The sequence below is a fragment of the Hippoglossus stenolepis genome, chromosome 23 (genome assembly GCF_022539355.2).
Source record: "Hippoglossus stenolepis isolate QCI-W04-F060 chromosome 23, HSTE1.2, whole genome shotgun sequence".
Lineage (NCBI taxonomy): Eukaryota > Metazoa > Chordata > Actinopteri > Pleuronectiformes > Pleuronectidae > Hippoglossus > Hippoglossus stenolepis.
The window spans coordinates 6,888,977-6,905,511 of NC_061505.1; the positions used below are offsets into that span (position 1 = coordinate 6,888,977).

General features: G+C 42.6%; 3 protein-coding genes and 2 non-coding genes across 5 annotated transcripts in view; 4 read left to right on the plus strand and 1 right to left on the minus strand.

Moving 5' to 3' along the window:
• The window catches only part of LOC118102532, a 9,602-nt gene extending 4,802 nt beyond the window's left edge, over positions 1 to 4,800 (plus strand). Inside the window, exons 6-9 of the mRNA XM_035148788.1 lie at positions 919 to 1,748; positions 1,856 to 2,655; positions 3,306 to 3,509; positions 3,601 to 4,800. Of these exons, the coding sequence (XP_035004679.1) occupies positions 919 to 1,748; positions 1,856 to 2,655; positions 3,306 to 3,509; positions 3,601 to 3,845 (2,079 nt within the window). The 3' untranslated portion in view covers positions 3,846 to 4,800. The remainder of the gene's footprint in view (positions 1 to 918; positions 1,749 to 1,855; positions 2,656 to 3,305; positions 3,510 to 3,600) is intronic.
• LOC124851391 lies at positions 268 to 384 on the plus strand. The gene has a single exon (XR_007032429.1). It is a non-coding gene; the product is annotated as a U5 spliceosomal RNA (small nuclear RNA).
• On the plus strand, positions 567 to 753 carry LOC124851390. Its single transcript, XR_007032428.1, has one exon. It is a non-coding gene; the product is annotated as a U2 spliceosomal RNA (small nuclear RNA).
• Positions 4,801 to 4,870: 70 nt separating the features above from the next.
• Positions 4,871 to 9,697, minus strand: LOC118102533 (butyrophilin subfamily 1 member A1). The gene is made up of 9 exons (XM_035148789.2): positions 9,486 to 9,697; positions 9,264 to 9,332; positions 8,389 to 8,748; positions 8,008 to 8,301; positions 7,838 to 7,927; positions 7,474 to 7,515; positions 7,072 to 7,095; positions 6,907 to 6,951; positions 4,871 to 6,804 (listed from the first exon to the last, which is right to left on the minus strand). Exons 1-9 carry the CDS (start codon positions 9,487 to 9,489, stop codon positions 6,224 to 6,226), a joined length of 1,509 nt encoding a protein of 502 aa, XP_035004680.2. The 5' UTR covers positions 9,490 to 9,697; the 3' UTR covers positions 4,871 to 6,223.
• A 1,440-nt stretch (positions 9,698 to 11,137) lies between these two features.
• Positions 11,138 to 15,881, plus strand: mfsd8 (major facilitator superfamily domain containing 8). Its single transcript, XM_035149415.2, has 12 exons — positions 11,138 to 11,497; positions 12,096 to 12,178; positions 12,638 to 12,681; positions 12,928 to 13,168; positions 13,287 to 13,400; positions 13,544 to 13,688; positions 13,903 to 13,961; positions 14,139 to 14,247; positions 14,375 to 14,509; positions 14,601 to 14,704; positions 14,795 to 15,021; positions 15,128 to 15,881. Exons 1-12 carry the CDS (start codon positions 11,439 to 11,441, stop codon positions 15,332 to 15,334), a joined length of 1,527 nt encoding a protein of 508 aa, XP_035005306.1. The 5' UTR covers positions 11,138 to 11,438; the 3' UTR covers positions 15,335 to 15,881.
• The last annotated feature ends 654 nt before the right edge of the window (positions 15,882 to 16,535 follow it).

Sequence of the window (16,535 nt, forward strand, 5' to 3'; positions counted from 1 at the left end):
TTGGGAGACTTGGTGAGAAACCAGAGTCAGCATTTGGAGCGAATGTAAGTGGTTCAGGGATGTATTGCTTAGGCAGGCTAAAAAGCCAATCACAGAAGTCAGGGCAGGAGGTAATAAAGACGTGTATAATTTTGTTGGCAGATGGGGCGGTTGGGGAATGTTGCATATTGGGATCTGACATGTGGAAAGCAAAGAGAGGCCTACCGTGAAGGTGGTGACTGTGACCGAGAGGCTCCTCTGCTGCTCTCCCAACAGAGGGCCATGCTGTGACTCTGGCCTCTCTTCATAACGCACAAGTCTTTCACTTTTACTAAAGACTTCCGTGGAGAGGAATTTAAACATGAGTTGAATATATTTTTGGTGCAGGCTTTGCTGTATGGCTGAGCCTTATGAAATTGTGAAAAGTCAAAGAGCTGTCTAGGCTAGAAATCAAGCCGCCACAAAGGAGAGCTTGGGTGAGGTGATAAGCAGCAGCCATTGTTATGCACACTCTACGAACGGGTACCACAACAAGTGGGAGATTTGTGCCAAGAGCTTGGCGTGTGGATATCCAACACTTGGGGCTTATCGCTTCTCGGCCTTTGGCTAAGATCAAGTGTAGTATCTGTTCTTATCAGTTTAATATCTGATATGTCCTCTATATGAGGACTACATATTAAGCAGATTTTTGGCATGAGGGGCAGAAATTTGAGCTTGCTCCTTTCTCTCCACGCATCGACCTATCAGAGTGCCGCTGGGAACGGTGCACCTTTTGTTCTTACTCTTGTAGAAACTAAACACTAAAACAATTGTCGCTGTAAGATCAAAAAGTGAATTCTACACTGGCTCAATGAAACTGAGACGGCTCATTCACATAAGTGTGTGAAACCGCTCTCTGATGGCTCACTGTTTAGTGATTTGACCATGCATCGGGTCACAGATTCAAAGAAGAAGAACTCACCCCCCTCCTCCAGAGAACCTGGGCGCCCGTGCTCTTCCTTTTCCCGCCCAGCACCTGTCACACCCCCAGTCAGATCCCAGTCCCAGTCACCAGCCAGCACCCTCGCTCCCCCGACCACCAACATCAACAATAACATCAACATTAACATTGGCAGCTCCAGCGGTGCCACAGTGAGCCGGCGGCAGCACTGCCCGTACTGCGGGCGCCACTATCGCTCATTAGCACGCCATCTGGAGAAACACCATGCCAACCAGCCTGAGGTCAGAACGGCCATGGAGCTGGCACACCTTCACAGCTCTTCAAACGGCAGCGCCTCACACCCTCAACCCTCGTCGTCCTCCACCTCTGCTACTCACAGTCATTCCTTTGCTGTCCCACAGCCTTCGGGCTCGAACCCTGCGCCGCCCTCTCTCTTCTCCAGGGAAAGGGAATCTCCAGCTACTCGCTCGAGCACAGGCGCCGTCTCATTCTCCCTCTCGCTTACCCCGCCTCCTTCGGGTCAGCCCACAGCCGCCAAAAAGGGGCCAAGCTTATCAGCACCTGCAGCAAAACGCGCTGCGCCCCCTATGGTGACCAGGGTTAAGAGTCCATCGCCGCCGCCTCCTCCGCCTACTCCCAGGAGGGGTCGGAGAATGAAGAAAGAAAAGCAGGAGGAGCAGCAGAAGGTGGAGGTGGAGAGCTCAAGAAGTCAAGAGGAGCTAGTTCCACCTCCCACTCCAGAGCCTGACATAGATCCAGAGGAAGAACTGGAGCTGAGTGCAGAAGGTGAAGATGAACCTGCAGAAGAGAAGAATGGAGAGATTATAAGGTTTGGTTTTCTATGATACTCGTTTCCCATTGTAAATTTATTGATAACATTAGTTGCTGGATTGTGCATCATTAATTCAACGGCTGTTTCTTGCTCTCTGTTTTCAGCACACAAAGACATCACATGTCTCCGCTGCTCTCCTCCCTCTCTTGTCTGGTCCTCTACCTCCGCCGCCAGCAGCACTCCTCCTTCCTTTCTTTAACCCGCTCTCCTCACTCCGCCGAGGCCTGGCGCCTGCTCTGCCATTCCAGCCTGTCCCTGCTCATCCTCTACAACCGCCACCGCGAATGTGAGGTGGCTAAACTCACTATACAGGACTACCGCAGCCGCGTCACCCCACAGGCCAGCACCATCACCAGCCCCCCCTCCGGCATGGAAGCCCTCTTGTCCCCCTTTGAACGCCAGGTCCTCTCTCAACTCCCGAGGGCCGGCGTTTTAGGCAAGCGCGGTCGCGTCCAGCCGCTTATTCTCCCGCCACACTGTGAGTCCTGCCTGGACCTGCTCCTTCAAACCAGCCCCAATGTTGGTGTGGACCCAGAGAGCCCCTACGTCTTCTCCCGGCCGTACCACTCTCCTGCCACCCCTCTCCGGGGCACGGACCTCCTGAGGAACCTGGCTCGAGCCAGTGGGGCCAAGAACCCCGGAGCGCTGACAGCAACAAGAGCACGACGGCAGGTAGCTATCCTTACCCAGCTGCTACTGTTGGAGGAGGGTGAGGGCCAGGCTGGAGCAACCAAACGCTTGGAGGAGTTCCTGGAGAGAGAGTACCACGTGACCCAGAACTGCTCCGCTATCATTCGTGATCCATCTCTCATGGGCCGGGTGGGTCGTGTTGTTCTTTATGGAGAGAGGGAAGGTGTTCTTTTCAGAGGGATGAGTCTGCAGCACATCTGCCTTGAGTTGGATGGTAAACACACACACACACACACACACACACACACACACACACACACACACACACACACACACACGCACGCACACACACACACACACACACACACACACACACACACACACACACACACACACACACACACACACACACACACACACAAGGATTTGAGCCCATCAGCAGGTATGCAATTCATGTTTTGCTTCTGAGAACCTTTGGTAAGATAGAACTTTAAAATCTGTTTGGAGTAATGCTTAGTGACAACATACTGTTATTTTGAAATTGGGACCATTAATATGTATTGGACTCTAGAAATAATTTCAGTCACCTACATCGTCTTACCGTGGTTAAATCAAAACAATGGCGGACAACCGTTGGTTCGATAATCCACATGTCTAAATTTAAAGAGCTTTACTTGACAGAAAATATTTACGATAAAATTTGTGGAGCATCCAAACGTATCTGGGCTTTTTTTTCTGGGAATAGATGTTGATATTAGGTGTATTTTTCAGAGTTCATGTTCTTGTTCATGTGCAAAGTCATCTAAAGCTATCTGTGTTGCTACACAACACACGACGTTTTGTAGTTGATCCCACGGAATTATTGTGCTATGTTATTTGATTTGATCTGAGTTAACCACCTTGTGGTTTATCTCTGTCCTACAGTGATGTCTGGGAACTCAGCAGACTCCTTTTCAGAGGATTCTGAGGCAGAAGAAGAGAAAGAGGAAGTGAAGGAGAAGGTTGAGGTAGTGGTGAAGAAGAAAGGCCCCGGTCGACCGCCGCGGAAGAAGAGGGCGCCCATTCCTTCTCCAGTTAGCCCGTCGATAGCCAACGTCCATAAGAGGCGATGTATTCCACCCAAATCAGGTAACCATCAGTCTTTAACATTCTGATTTACCGGGAATCCTCAGTTGAACTTAATTTGTTTACATTCTGCAACACCCCATCTTTCTCACAGGCAAGCGTGGTGTACTGAAGCGTCCCTGGTCGGAGGCGGAGCGTGTAGCAGTGGAGACTCACCTGAAGCGAAACCTCATGGAGCTGCGCGTCCCCGCGAAGGCGGACTGTGAGCGCTGCCTCGAACTCTGTCCTCTGCTGGTGAGCAACCAGCGAGACTGGAGGGCAATCAAGTTTTACGTCCACAACCGCATCCAGCTGCTGAAGAAGCAGGGGAGGAGGGAAAGCGCCGCCGCAGTTTGCTAGAGAAAAAAAACTATTAAAAAAAAAGATGTGGCAGAGGGACACGTACCATACTGTATAAACCACCAGCAATCACATGAAGATATAAACTCTTGGCTGTGTTGGAGAGCAGCTTTCCCCGTCTCATCACCCTGGTCATAAGGGAGAAGTGTAATAAAAGTGACTAAGCTAAGAAACGGATGCTGTCGCTGCAGTTAAGGATCGTTCGTTCTCAGTGTTGGGATCCCCAGTGTCTGTTTCCGAGATGTATTTTTAAGTGGTTGGACAAGATGTTCTTGTAAGTGTGAATATGAGTTCAGACACAGTGAATGCATTTTTTTTTTAAGATCTGTTTTTTATGTCATTTTTACTAGCTAGTTGACAATGGAGTGGTGGCTGTTATGAGATATGGAGGAGAGAAGGTGTCTGCAGTGATAAGGTGTGCGCTTTAGACCCCTAGACCACCGGGACACGCCACAACAGACGAGCTTCTGTCCAACATTTTCCTCCACAGAACGCTGATGACCAAACATGACTTTTAAAGCTTTGGAGGAAGACACCAATGGTTCTGATGGTTAAAAAATACCCACAGAAAAACTATGTCTTCGGGACTGAGACGTGTATGAACTTGTATAGTTTGTTTGATATCGACCCGCAACACCCAACAGACAAGTGTTTTAAAGAAGTATTCCTTAAAGTCTTGGACTATGATGCACTGGTCTGTGTATCCGTTCTTGCATACCTCTTATCATGATCATCGTCAGACTAGTATGTATCGAGGCACGCCTACTTGAATTTATCGCGATATATGAGAAGAATATCCAAACAAATTTTATTTCCGAATCAACACATGGTCGTATTCATAATGTAAATACTTCTTAATCTATGAAAAGTATACAGTAGTGATGACAAAGTTAGTATTGTGTTATGGTGTACATACTGTAAATACTATCTGTACTTATTAAAGTGTATGACATTTTGCTGTGTTTTCTTAAACTGGACTGTAAAGTGAGGATAGAACAAAGAGTGAAACAAAAAGATGCTGGATCTCAGATTCATTGAGTTTATTGAAAAAGCTGACGGTAACGAACTAAGTACAAACTTCATGAAATGAACGGTATAAAAAGATGAACACATCAAATATAACATGAAAAACACAATGTAATTATACATTAATTCAGCCAGAATAAAACTATACATCGAACTAATTTTCATAGCTGCATTGCTGTATAACACACAGAGCCCACAACACTTTGCTAAATTAAATTAAACAAATTACTCATTTATCTCTTGCAAACACTATAAAGCTGTTTATGTGACAAAACATTCTAACATGCAATTTTCTTAAGTCAGAACTACAAATACCACTAAATACGAAACAGGTTAACATCAAGAACGTTATCTGAGTGTTACATTTTTGCAACCTTTTGCGTACGATGCTGGAATGACTCCGCCCCTTTTGGAGGTTGCTTGTATCCATGAAGCCTGAATTTATCTATTCTCCACACGTTTCCTTATTCAAACCGAGTTCCAGGGCAGAATGTTAAAATACAGGCCTGTAGGTTATTAATGTTGTATGAGTTAAAAAGTCATAATGCAAAACATTTAAGTTGTAACAATAAGATATATTATATTTTATACAAATACCATGTCGTGTATAAAAAACAGCATATATATTACCTTACACGTTGAGTTAGCTGTAAGCAGGGTGTTGTTTTCTCCCATGTGCGTGTGTGTGTGCGTATGTGTACAAATAACTCCACAATGCATGGACGCATTTTCACCAAACTTTGTACAAATATTACTTGGGAGTGTACCTTTAGATGATTAGCTTTAGGAACTGACAAAAATATTGACATTTATTACACACATTTTCCAAGAAAGCTCTGCAAACAATAGAGAAACAATGTAAAGCTTGTATTGATGAGACAAGTATCCTTCATCATATGATGTCACATATTAAGTGATGTCATGAAGAAGTCACCGAGTCAGAAAATGACACAGTACTTCAAAAATAGTTCTCAACGTACCTCCTCTGCCTACATGGACACGACCTCAACCTTACATAGATCGAAAAATAATTTATGATCATATAGTAGGAATGACATCATGTCTTCACTATGAAGTCATTATAAGTAATGTCATATAATGTAGTAAAGCATAACATTTTGCAACCAATAAGATTACAGAGACACGATCTACATCTTGTTTAGATTAACAAATCACATATCATCATGTAGTTTATATGCTGTCATGATGAAATGGCATTGTCACCAGTTAGCAAGGCCAGATTGAATTTTATATAACACATGCACAGGGTATGATCGCCCCTCTATGCTTTTCATGATTGCTTGCGGTTGCTATATAATTATTATATTAGAAAAGTTTAGATTCAGAAGATATTAAGATTCAGGCTCTTGTGCCCTTTCATTGTTCCCTGTGTCATTACACTCACCCTGTTCTGTCCTCTTTAATATCTTCATAGGTCCTGGGTCACCTATACCAGGATTGAAAAACGGAAAGACGTCACCTTGGAACGGAGCGGTGAAAGATCCAATGACGGATTCATCTTCCACATTATAAAAGGAAAGCTCTCCGCCGTCATAATTCAGATACACACCGACTGTTCTCGGTCTTGAGCGAACAGGCAGTAAAACCTTTGGTTCTGTGTTTAACTGAAAGCTGTCTGCTCTGTCAGGGGAAGACGACAGGAACCAGAAACCATTTGATGTGCTAGAAAGAGCATCAGCCTGCAGAGGGAAGTCAGTTGCCATTGTTACCCCCACCCACCAGGATTGTTTGACCTCTACTCCAGGATGCCCCAAAGAAACCTCCCAGTAGTGTTGACCTGAAGTGAAGCCAGGGGTTCCCCTTATCGCTGTGAGACAGGTAACTGCTTTTAGATCAGGATGCTTCTTGTCTCTGAGCATACCATCTTTGATTGTGAGGTATGGATTTCCTTTATCCTCAAGTTCAATATTTACTGAAAAATTGAAACAAAGATTAGATTTGAATCAGAAAGAGTCATAATAGGCTGATGTATAATGTTTATGGTCAGTGTGATTCTCTTAAAAGTTTAGATTACCGTAATGCTTTTTAGCCTCTTCAAGAGCTGCCTTCTCAACTGAAACTTAGAACAGATACAGACACAGTGAACATGGACTCGACACAACGCTCCAGCAAGTAAGGACAACAGTCTGCTATTATTTCAATTCAATACATGTCATGACAATAATGAGTTACTTCTTACCTTCTTGTAAAAGCTTCATATTCTCTGGAAACACAAAACACAAAAATTAACCCATGAGCCCAGATTTTTAGAGAACAGAAACTACTTGAAGGATTTCCACGACACTTGTGGAAAGATGCGGTATGGGTCAGGGAAGAGTGCATTACATTTTGGTGTGGATCCGGAGAAAGGGGCGGATCAGGAATTTATTTTCACTTTCTTTAACGTTGTGTACTTGAGTGTTTTTTGTGTGTGACATTTTCACTGTTTTCCCAGTGAATAATTCCTGGATCTTGATGAAAGAAATCAGGAATATTTAGGGGACTGACCTCTGAGTGTGAGAAACTTGGGTTGATTGAATTTATTTGCTCTATTGAGTTAATAGTGAAATGTGCTCCATGTGATGTGTGAGGTATTTCTTACCCTCAGCTTGGTTGCTCTCTGGTTTGTCTTTCTTCCGTAAAACTAGAGGTGAAAAACAAGTAAAATTATTTGCAAGGATTTTCTGCATTCAAGTTCATTTAATAAATTTGGCTTTAGAAAATTGTGATGTGGGGAAAACTCTGACATTCTGCCGCTATATTCTGACATTTTATAGAATAAAATTAGCATTAATGGAAATGTTGCAAAGCGCCTGATAAAGCACAGAATCAGTTAATACTCACATGAACATCACTTTAACACTATGATTTGTGACTTTCATTGTGCTGATGAATTTCTTCACATAATTCATTCATTCCCCTTTTCATTGAGTGAAAGGTGATTTAAAGAAATTGACAACATGTACCTCTCTTTTTGATGTACAGCCATCCAAGTAAAGCTAACGCAGCCAAGAGGATTCGAATGAAGACCACCAATCCAGGCACCAATCCAGACACTAAGTAAAAAACAAGACATATTAATATTATTCTTTTATTAATGTTCTATTTAAATTAAGAGACAGACAATTTTCTTTACCCTTTTTGGCAGCTGGAGGAGGGATTTCCAGCCGCACTCTTGCCTCCTTCGTGTCCATGTCAGAGAGTCCCACTGAGCAGGAAACCTCCGAGGAGCTTGGGACCAGCAGCCAGCTGTGGACTGACACAAGACCAGAAGAGACTTTGCCGTACTCCAAACTCTTTGGGGTCAGATTGTGCTTGTGGTCGGCCCAGTGCAGCTTCGGCCTCGGATACCAGCCTTCAGATTCACAGCTCAAATTCACCAGGTTTTCTTCTGCCCCCACCATTGACAGGAGCGGAGTGTTTCCTGTTTCTAGAAGTGGGACGAAGATGAGGAAGATTTGATGTAAAGGTGGAGACAATTTTTTAGAATTGTGTTATTTTCCCCCCTGTCACTCACCTGTCACCTTGAGAGTGACACTTCCACGGTCATAACCCTGATCACTGCTCACATAACAAGTGTAATCTCCCTCGTCCTCAATCCCGACATTCAGCAGCTTCATGCTCACGTCTCCTGCTGCCAGCCCACCTGACGCTGCGTCCTTCAGGCCAAACGAGGCTCGGCCCACGTACGAAGACTCCTGGGCCATCTTTTTATTCTGATACAGTATGATCGGGGTATCGAAGTGATCATTGCGGTACCAGCGCACCTCCAGAGCCTCGGCACTCTGTGGTGGATTGAGCCAGCATGGTAGTGTGGTTTCTCTACCAAGTTGCTCTGAGACAGGCGACCTGACCAAAACCACGAGGCTCTTTGAAACTGCAACAGAATAAATGTTATTAGTCTAGATAATGTTTTTTCTTCTGTATTTTGGAGATAATATAATATTAAGTGAAAAATTCCTTCCCAATTTCTCATCTAGTTATAACTTGTAACTAAACTGTACAACAGCATGTTTGACAATATATTCATTTTATTTAGTAAAGGTACACATGGTAATGAACTAATTAGTTTCATGTTTATTATCTAGAAAAAATAATCGTCCATCCATTCATCCATCCATCTATTGATAACTCAGTAAAGGGTTGACCCAGTTATCTTGAAAGTGCCCTCAGGAAGTTACAAATTTATAGTCTTTTTCTATGTTTGTGGTTGATGATAAATTATGTTTAGTAAAGCTCCAATGAGCTCCTCTCAGCAAATAAAGTTTAATGTGATTTAGTGGAAATATAAAAGTTATTGCCATAATACTAAGTGATAACATGCATAAAAAGGTCAGACTTGAGAGTAAATACATTGTAAAATAGTGGAAAAGTGTAAATTAAACGGTTTACCAGGGGCAGCGCTTGACAAAGACGAGCAAAGAAGCAGCAAAAGGTGCACGTGGGTCATCACGTGTAAACCTGACAAATGAAAGGAGTATTAATTCAGTGAGGAGACACACATGATATATGATCCCTCAGGCTTTATTATCTGGTTTAAATCAGCACAGCTTGAATATGAACAGAATAAAGGTTAATATGGGTCTATCAGAGCAAAATGAAATGTAGGCCTACCCATTGAAGTGGTGTGATCCCAGATGGAAATATCCTTCAAGCAAGTCCAGGTATTGACTTTAAAGACCGAAATCAGGACCTAGTTCAGATTTAGAAACACATCCAAGGTCACTTTATCGAGCTAATGTCCACGTGGACCTTGAAAAGAGAAAATCACGTCCTCGAACAAAAAGGTTTGGTCTCGGTCTGCAGGTTTACTTTCACTTTTGATATACGCAGTTCGGACATATAGCCACCGGGAGGCACCAATGAGCAGAGACACTGGTGGGAGCAGTATACTTACAAGCAGCAGTACAAGTATCTGTCCTTTTTAAAGTGTATGACGTATTGCTGTGTTTTCTTAAACTGGACTGTAGAGTGAGTTTTACACTGAGGACACAACAGAAAGACGCCAGATCTCAGATTCATTGAGTTTATTGAAAAAAGCTGACGGTAAGTACAAACTTCATGAAATGATTTAAAATTCAGTCAATGAAAAGACAAAAGGCATAAAAAGATGAACACATCAAATATAACATGAAAAATAGAATACAATAATACATTAATTCAGCCAGAATAATACTACTTCATATCTATCTAATAATTTTCATAGCTGCATTGCTGTATAACACGCAGAGCCCACAACACAAAGACTTTGCTAAATTAAATTAAACAAATTACTCATTTATCTCTTGCAAACACTATAAAACTGTTTATGTGACAAAACATTCTAACATGCAATTTAGATGTTGTTTAGATGATACACTTTCGCAATTTTCTTAAGTCAGAACTTAAGTAAACATCAAGAATAACGTTCTTGATGTTTACCTGAAGACAAACAGGTTAACATCAAGAACGTTATCTGAAGGTTACATTTTTGCAACCTTTTGCGTAAGGTGCTAGAATGACTCCGCCCCTTTGGAGGTTGCTTGTATCCATGAAGCCTGAATTTATCTATTCTCCCCACGGTTCCTTATTCAAACCGAGTTCCAGGGCTGAATGTTAAAATACAGGCCTGTAGGTTATTAATGTTATATGAGTTAAAAAGTAAAGTAAATATTACTTGGGAGTGTATCTCCAGATGATTAGCTTAAGGAGCTGATGGGTCAAAGGTCAACAAAAATATTGACATTTATTACACACATTTTCCAAGAAAGCTCTGCAAACAATAGAGAAACAATCTAGTATATATATATATATATATGCAGTTTATATATCCTCTACAGGATTAACAACAAGACCTAAATCTTAATGAAAAATAATTCATGATCATATTGTGGGAATGATGATGATCATTATGGCGTCACTAAAGTGCTCAGTGCTTTAATGGAGCACACGGGATCCTGGTTGTGTTACAGAATGAGGGATTGTGGACACTGCTCCGAAATGTTGATGTGGTTTCTGACACGTGACTTTTCTGCGTCAAGGTGGACGGAACACACCAGGATCTGACCGGATGTTGTCTGATTCTGTGTTCAAAATAAAAGTACAAAGTCGGTAATGGTTAAGAAAAATTAAGACGATGCGTTATTTGACGGCACAATGTATATATAGTTAAATATACATGCAAGTGGTCGTTCTTAAATAAAAAAATAACATCAGATTTCACTTTGATGAAATAGCTATTTGAGGCTATTTTGAAAAGACTGACCGGAAGTTGCTATTGTAAGTACGTTAGCTTTGACGCTACTGAATGTTGTTGTCTGGTACCACAGTCCAGTCAGACACCTAGCTCGTGTGTGGACGTCGGGTTGAAATGACCCCGAGCATTACGTGTGCAGTAAGTTAGCCTAGCGTTGTAGTATATGACAATATGAAATGATAGCTCGGGTTGCTAACGTTAGCGGCTGCCGTGACTAGCTAGCTCTTGGTCGGTGTAGGTGAGTTGTCCCGCAGCTCAATGGCGAAGTAGCAGCTCAGTTTCACATCTGCAAAGTGGGCGACGTCGTCGTTCTTCTGGGTTTTTCACCGGAAATGTCGCGACTTGTTGACTCCGATGAAGACACGCCGCTGCTCCGGGACGATGCCAGCAGGTGAGCCACAAACTAAAGACTTCAGCTGAGTTATTGGATCAGTAAACTGGGAGTGATGCAACTGCATTGTGTAAAGCGATCAGGTCAGACTGGTTTACTGTTGTGTTTGTGTACCAGCCTGTCAGTAACCTCACGACATCTGTCCTGTCCCCTTGTCCTGTCCTATCCCCTTGTCCTGTCCTATCCCCTTGTCTTGTCCTGTCCTATCCCCTTGTCTTGTCCTGTCCTGTCCTGTCCTGTCCCCTTGTCTTGTCCTGTCCTGTCCCCTTGTCTTGTCCTGTCCTGTGCCTTGTCTTGTCCTGTCCTATTCCCTTGTCTTGTCTTGTCCTATCCTGTCCTGTCCTGTCCTGTCCCCTTGTCTTGTCTTGTCCTGTCCTATCCCCTTGTCTTGTCCTGTCCTGTCCTATCCGCTTGTCGTGTCTTGTCCGGTACCCTTTTCTTGTCTTGTCCTGTCCTTTCCCCTTGTCTTGTCTTGTCCTGTCCTATCCCCTTGTCTTGTCCTATCACCTTGTCTTGTCCTGTCCTATCCCCTTGTCGTGTCTCGTCCTGTCCTATCCCCTTGTCTTTTCTTGTCTTGTCCTGTCCCCCCTATGTGCAGCGATGACTCCCAGGATGGAGACTACAAGAGTCGGTGGAGGTCCATCAGAGTCATGTACTTCACCATGTTCCTCAGCAGCGTCGGTGAGGAATAGCCACACAAGTTACACATTAAAGGGATAGTTCAGCCAAAAATGAAAATTCACTCATTATCTACACACCACTGTGCAGATGGAGGGGGTGGGGGAAGTGTTTGAGTCCACAAAACACTTCTGGAGTCTCAGGGGTAAAACAGTGTCACAGCAGAATCCAATCCAAATGCTTTCTGTTATTTTTTATGTTTGAAGAAGTGGTCGCAACTTAAAGTCTCCAATTAACCTAACCACTACATGTCTTTGGACTGTGGTGGAAAGCTGGAGTAGCTGAGGTAAATGCAGGCAGGGGGAGAACATGCTCCTTGAAAGATGAATAGGTTTTATTTATGTTATTTCCCCCCCCCATAGACTCTGAATATGATCTGTGTGTTTGTCGGGCTTATGTTTGGTATGAAGTTTGGGTTTTTTGGCAGCATCCAAATCATCAATGTGTTGCTTGCACTTTCAGGTTTCACTATTGTCATCACATCACTTTGGCCCTATTTGCAAAAGGTATGTATGACTCAATTAAAAAAAAAAATTAAGGGTCAGTGCTTTTACTGTTTAAATGCAAATGCAGGGTAAACAGGAAGTCAAAGAATAAATCAAAACAATTGGAGACTCAACTTTGGATTCAGCAGGAAGACCGCACCAGTCAAATATAACAGCATGTGTCAATAATGGTACTTGCGTTTGCGTTGCACCGTAACAAAGTCAATCTTGTGCTTTTACTTTTTCTTCCATCTGTTTTTCACATAGATGGATGAAAGCGCCAACGCCAGCTTCCTGGGATGGGTGGTGGCCGCCTACAGCCTCGGTCAGATGGTGGCCTCCCCCATTTTCGGCCTGTGGTCTAATCACCGACCACGCAGGGAGCCACTGGTGTGCTCCATTTTCATCAACGTTTTAGGCAATATCTACTACGCCTATGCATACCTGCCCACGACCAATAACAAGTTCCACATCCTCTTGGCCAGAGCTTTTGTCGGCTTTGGAGCAGGTGATGTGTGGGATTCTTATTTGCTCTCAAACATATGTACATTACACCACATTTGCAATTGGATGATATTGTCAGTGTCCCACATCCTCTAAATGTAGATTTGGTCTTTTCACTGCAGGCAACGTTGCTGTGGTGAGGTCGTATGTTGCTGGAGCAACATCGCTCAAGGAGAGAACCAGTGCCATGGCGAACATGAGCGCCTGTCAGGCCCTTGGTTTCATCCTGGGACCGGGTAAAGATTCCTGCATTTTAGATCATGCAAAGCTGCCCAGCGCACTAGCAGCGCTGTCAGTGTTGTGTAGGCTGTGAAAAAGACAACAAGGACAGAAGTTGTGGATTTTATTCTTAACATTTGCGCGTGTTTGCGTTTGTCAGCACTTCAGGCGTGCCTGTCGTTCATCGGCGAGCATGGTTTCACAGTGAAGTTCATAGATCTGCAGCTCAACATGTACACTGCTCCTGCTATACTGGCTGCAGCTTTTGGCCTCATCAACATCCTGCTGGTCCTGTTGGTGCTGAGGTGAGGATTTCCCCCCTGAACAAATACACAATATGTAATGCTGTGCTCATGTAGTTTTTGGAATTTGAGTACACAAGACAAAGATAAAGGCACTATGTCTTTCAAAACCCATTCATTTCATTCAGCTACATGTATCCTGCTTCTCAATGTCTGGAATCATCTTTTCATTTCATCATCGATAGTAATTAGGGGCTGTGTTGATTTTCACTAACAGAGAGCATCGTGTTGATGATCATGGAAGACACATTCGAGCCATCAACTACACATCGGAAGGTATGTGATGTCCTGCTCTGTCTTTTCAGTATACATGTTTAAATTGAACACAAATGCACTGTGAATTTTCTTTGAGAATTATGGGACATGTTATTTATTGTCAGTATCTGCTGGAGATTATTTGCCATTGTTTCCTGGTTGAAGCTTTTATTTCCCCACCCTTTTATTCTCCTATAGATAGAGATGACATTAGCGAAGAAACTGAGGAAACCATCGATCAGGTAGCGGTCCTGACCTCCAACGTCCTCTTCTTCATGGTCATGTTCATCTTTGCCATCTTTGAGACGTACGTATTTCATTGCAGAATATGGAAGCAGTCGAATCAGAATGTAACAGACAGTTCTTAGTATCTAATGCGTGCAAATTTACACTTGACTGCACAGATTTAAATTGATGTGTTTATGATTTTGTAGAATCGCCACCCCTTTTTCCATGGACATGTTCTCCTGGACCAGGAAAGAAGCTGTTGTATACAATGGCATCATCATGTGCTGCATTGGATTTGAATCCATCATTGTGTTTCTGGTTGTAAAAGTGGCTTCTCAAAGGTACAGTTACTCATGAATTTATTGAATAGAACTACACCTGAACTTGTCATCGTTTGGTTTAACACCAGGAATGTTTATTTTTTCCTGCCAGGGTTGGGGATCGTCCTGTGTTTCTCGCAGGACTGGCCATTATATTCTGTGGTTTCTTTACCCTGCTTCCATGGGGGAACCATTACCCAAAGATCCAGTGGGCGGGTATGGATTGTTTTAATGCCACACTTTCAGTTTTCTGTATTGAAGTGAGAAACTACATATTAATATTTTGGATTTTCTCTTCCAAACCAGACCTCAAAAACAACTCACTGGTCAGTCGGATATCTGAGGCCACGTTAGCCTCCAACAGCTCTTTAGAGCCAACAGGCTGCCCGTATCAACAGACCTGGTGCCAGTATACTCCTGCAATACACATCGCCCAGTACATCTCAGCTGACGTCTTGATTGGCATGGGATACGCAGCCTGCAACGTCATGTCCTACACACTGTATTCCAAAATCCTTGGACCCAAACCTCAGGTGAGAAGATTATAGTGTAATGGATATGGTGCTTTATTTTTAAAAGATGATAAAATGGTTGAATGCCTCTTTAGAGAATCGTTAATGTGGATTTTACTTCCTGCAGGGTGTGTACATGGGGTTGTTGACGGCCTGTGGCAGCTGTGCGCGGACATTGGGTCCCATTTTTGTCTCCCAGGTTTACACGATCCTGGGACCTCGCTGGGCCTTCAGCCTCATCTGCGCGATGGTGACAGGGGCCATCGTCCTCCTGAGCTCTGTTTACCACAGACTCATCGCATTCTCTGTACGCCACAGACGGACGGTAGAATAATTCTCAATGGAGAGAGGCTGATGGCAGTTTTCTACTTTTATTCTCAAAGACTTGAACCCAAAACCCTGGCTATGATGACAGCTTTTCCGTTGCTCTTGCTCACTTTACAATGTGGTTATCGATTTGAGAGGTAATGACTCAGGGTTGACCTTGACCACAGTCAATGTGAACTACCATGATCTTAATGATGGTACTTTAATACTAATACATTTGTTATTTAATTTTTACTGACAGGAAATGTATTGACGATTGCACAAGCTCTGATTCACTGGATTTGGCATTCCTTATACTGTATTTACGACACTTCAAAGTTTTTATTTTGCAGAATTTTTAACGTGTGATAATTTTTGTTGTGGAAGATATTTTACAAACATACTATATGGGTGGGGGGGGGGAATAATGGTAATTATTTTTTCTATTACTGTTGGCTTAACTTGTGGTTGTTTAAAACTACAGGTGATCGTCTACCTGAACTAATTCAGAAAGTGTGAATGCATGTATGATAATGATTAACTGAGTGATGCATTGAAGATTTAATATGATCCCACTCTCACGTTCTCTGTGTCACTTTATTATCAGTGTCATTTTCAACTTGATCTGGGTTTTTAAAGCAATTGTGAGAAAAGGCTTTTTCATTGCTTATATACAGAATAGAATATACGTAATATACATACGACTTTACAAGTCCTTTTGGGATTAGATGTTAAATGATTTCGCAGCAGAAGAGCTGGACAGAGAAGTTATTTCTCTGAATATATAAATGTGCAAAAGTTATAATACTGGTGCAGCTACAAATGTCTTGATTTGTTACTTGTTAGTCATAGTAATGTGGAAACAGGTGTAAAAAATATAGAAAATATTGTATAATATTAACAAACAATATTTTTTATTTTATAATATTGTGATGTACTAAAAATGAAATGCACTAAAATTAACCAATAGTAATAAATAATACTTATAAAATAGGAATAAAAATGACGTATAGAAACATATTCCAAACTGTAATAAGGAAAAGTAAACACCCAATAAATGTTAATAAACCCAAAAAATAATGGCAAAATTAATACATTCACAGCACCAATGTTACAACACAGAAAGATTTTGCATTTGCAGAAAATCAATATAATGTAATGTAATATAAATAATATAATGCAGGGAGGAAACCGACCAAAACATCTGTCCAGCAGAGGGCAGCAACGGC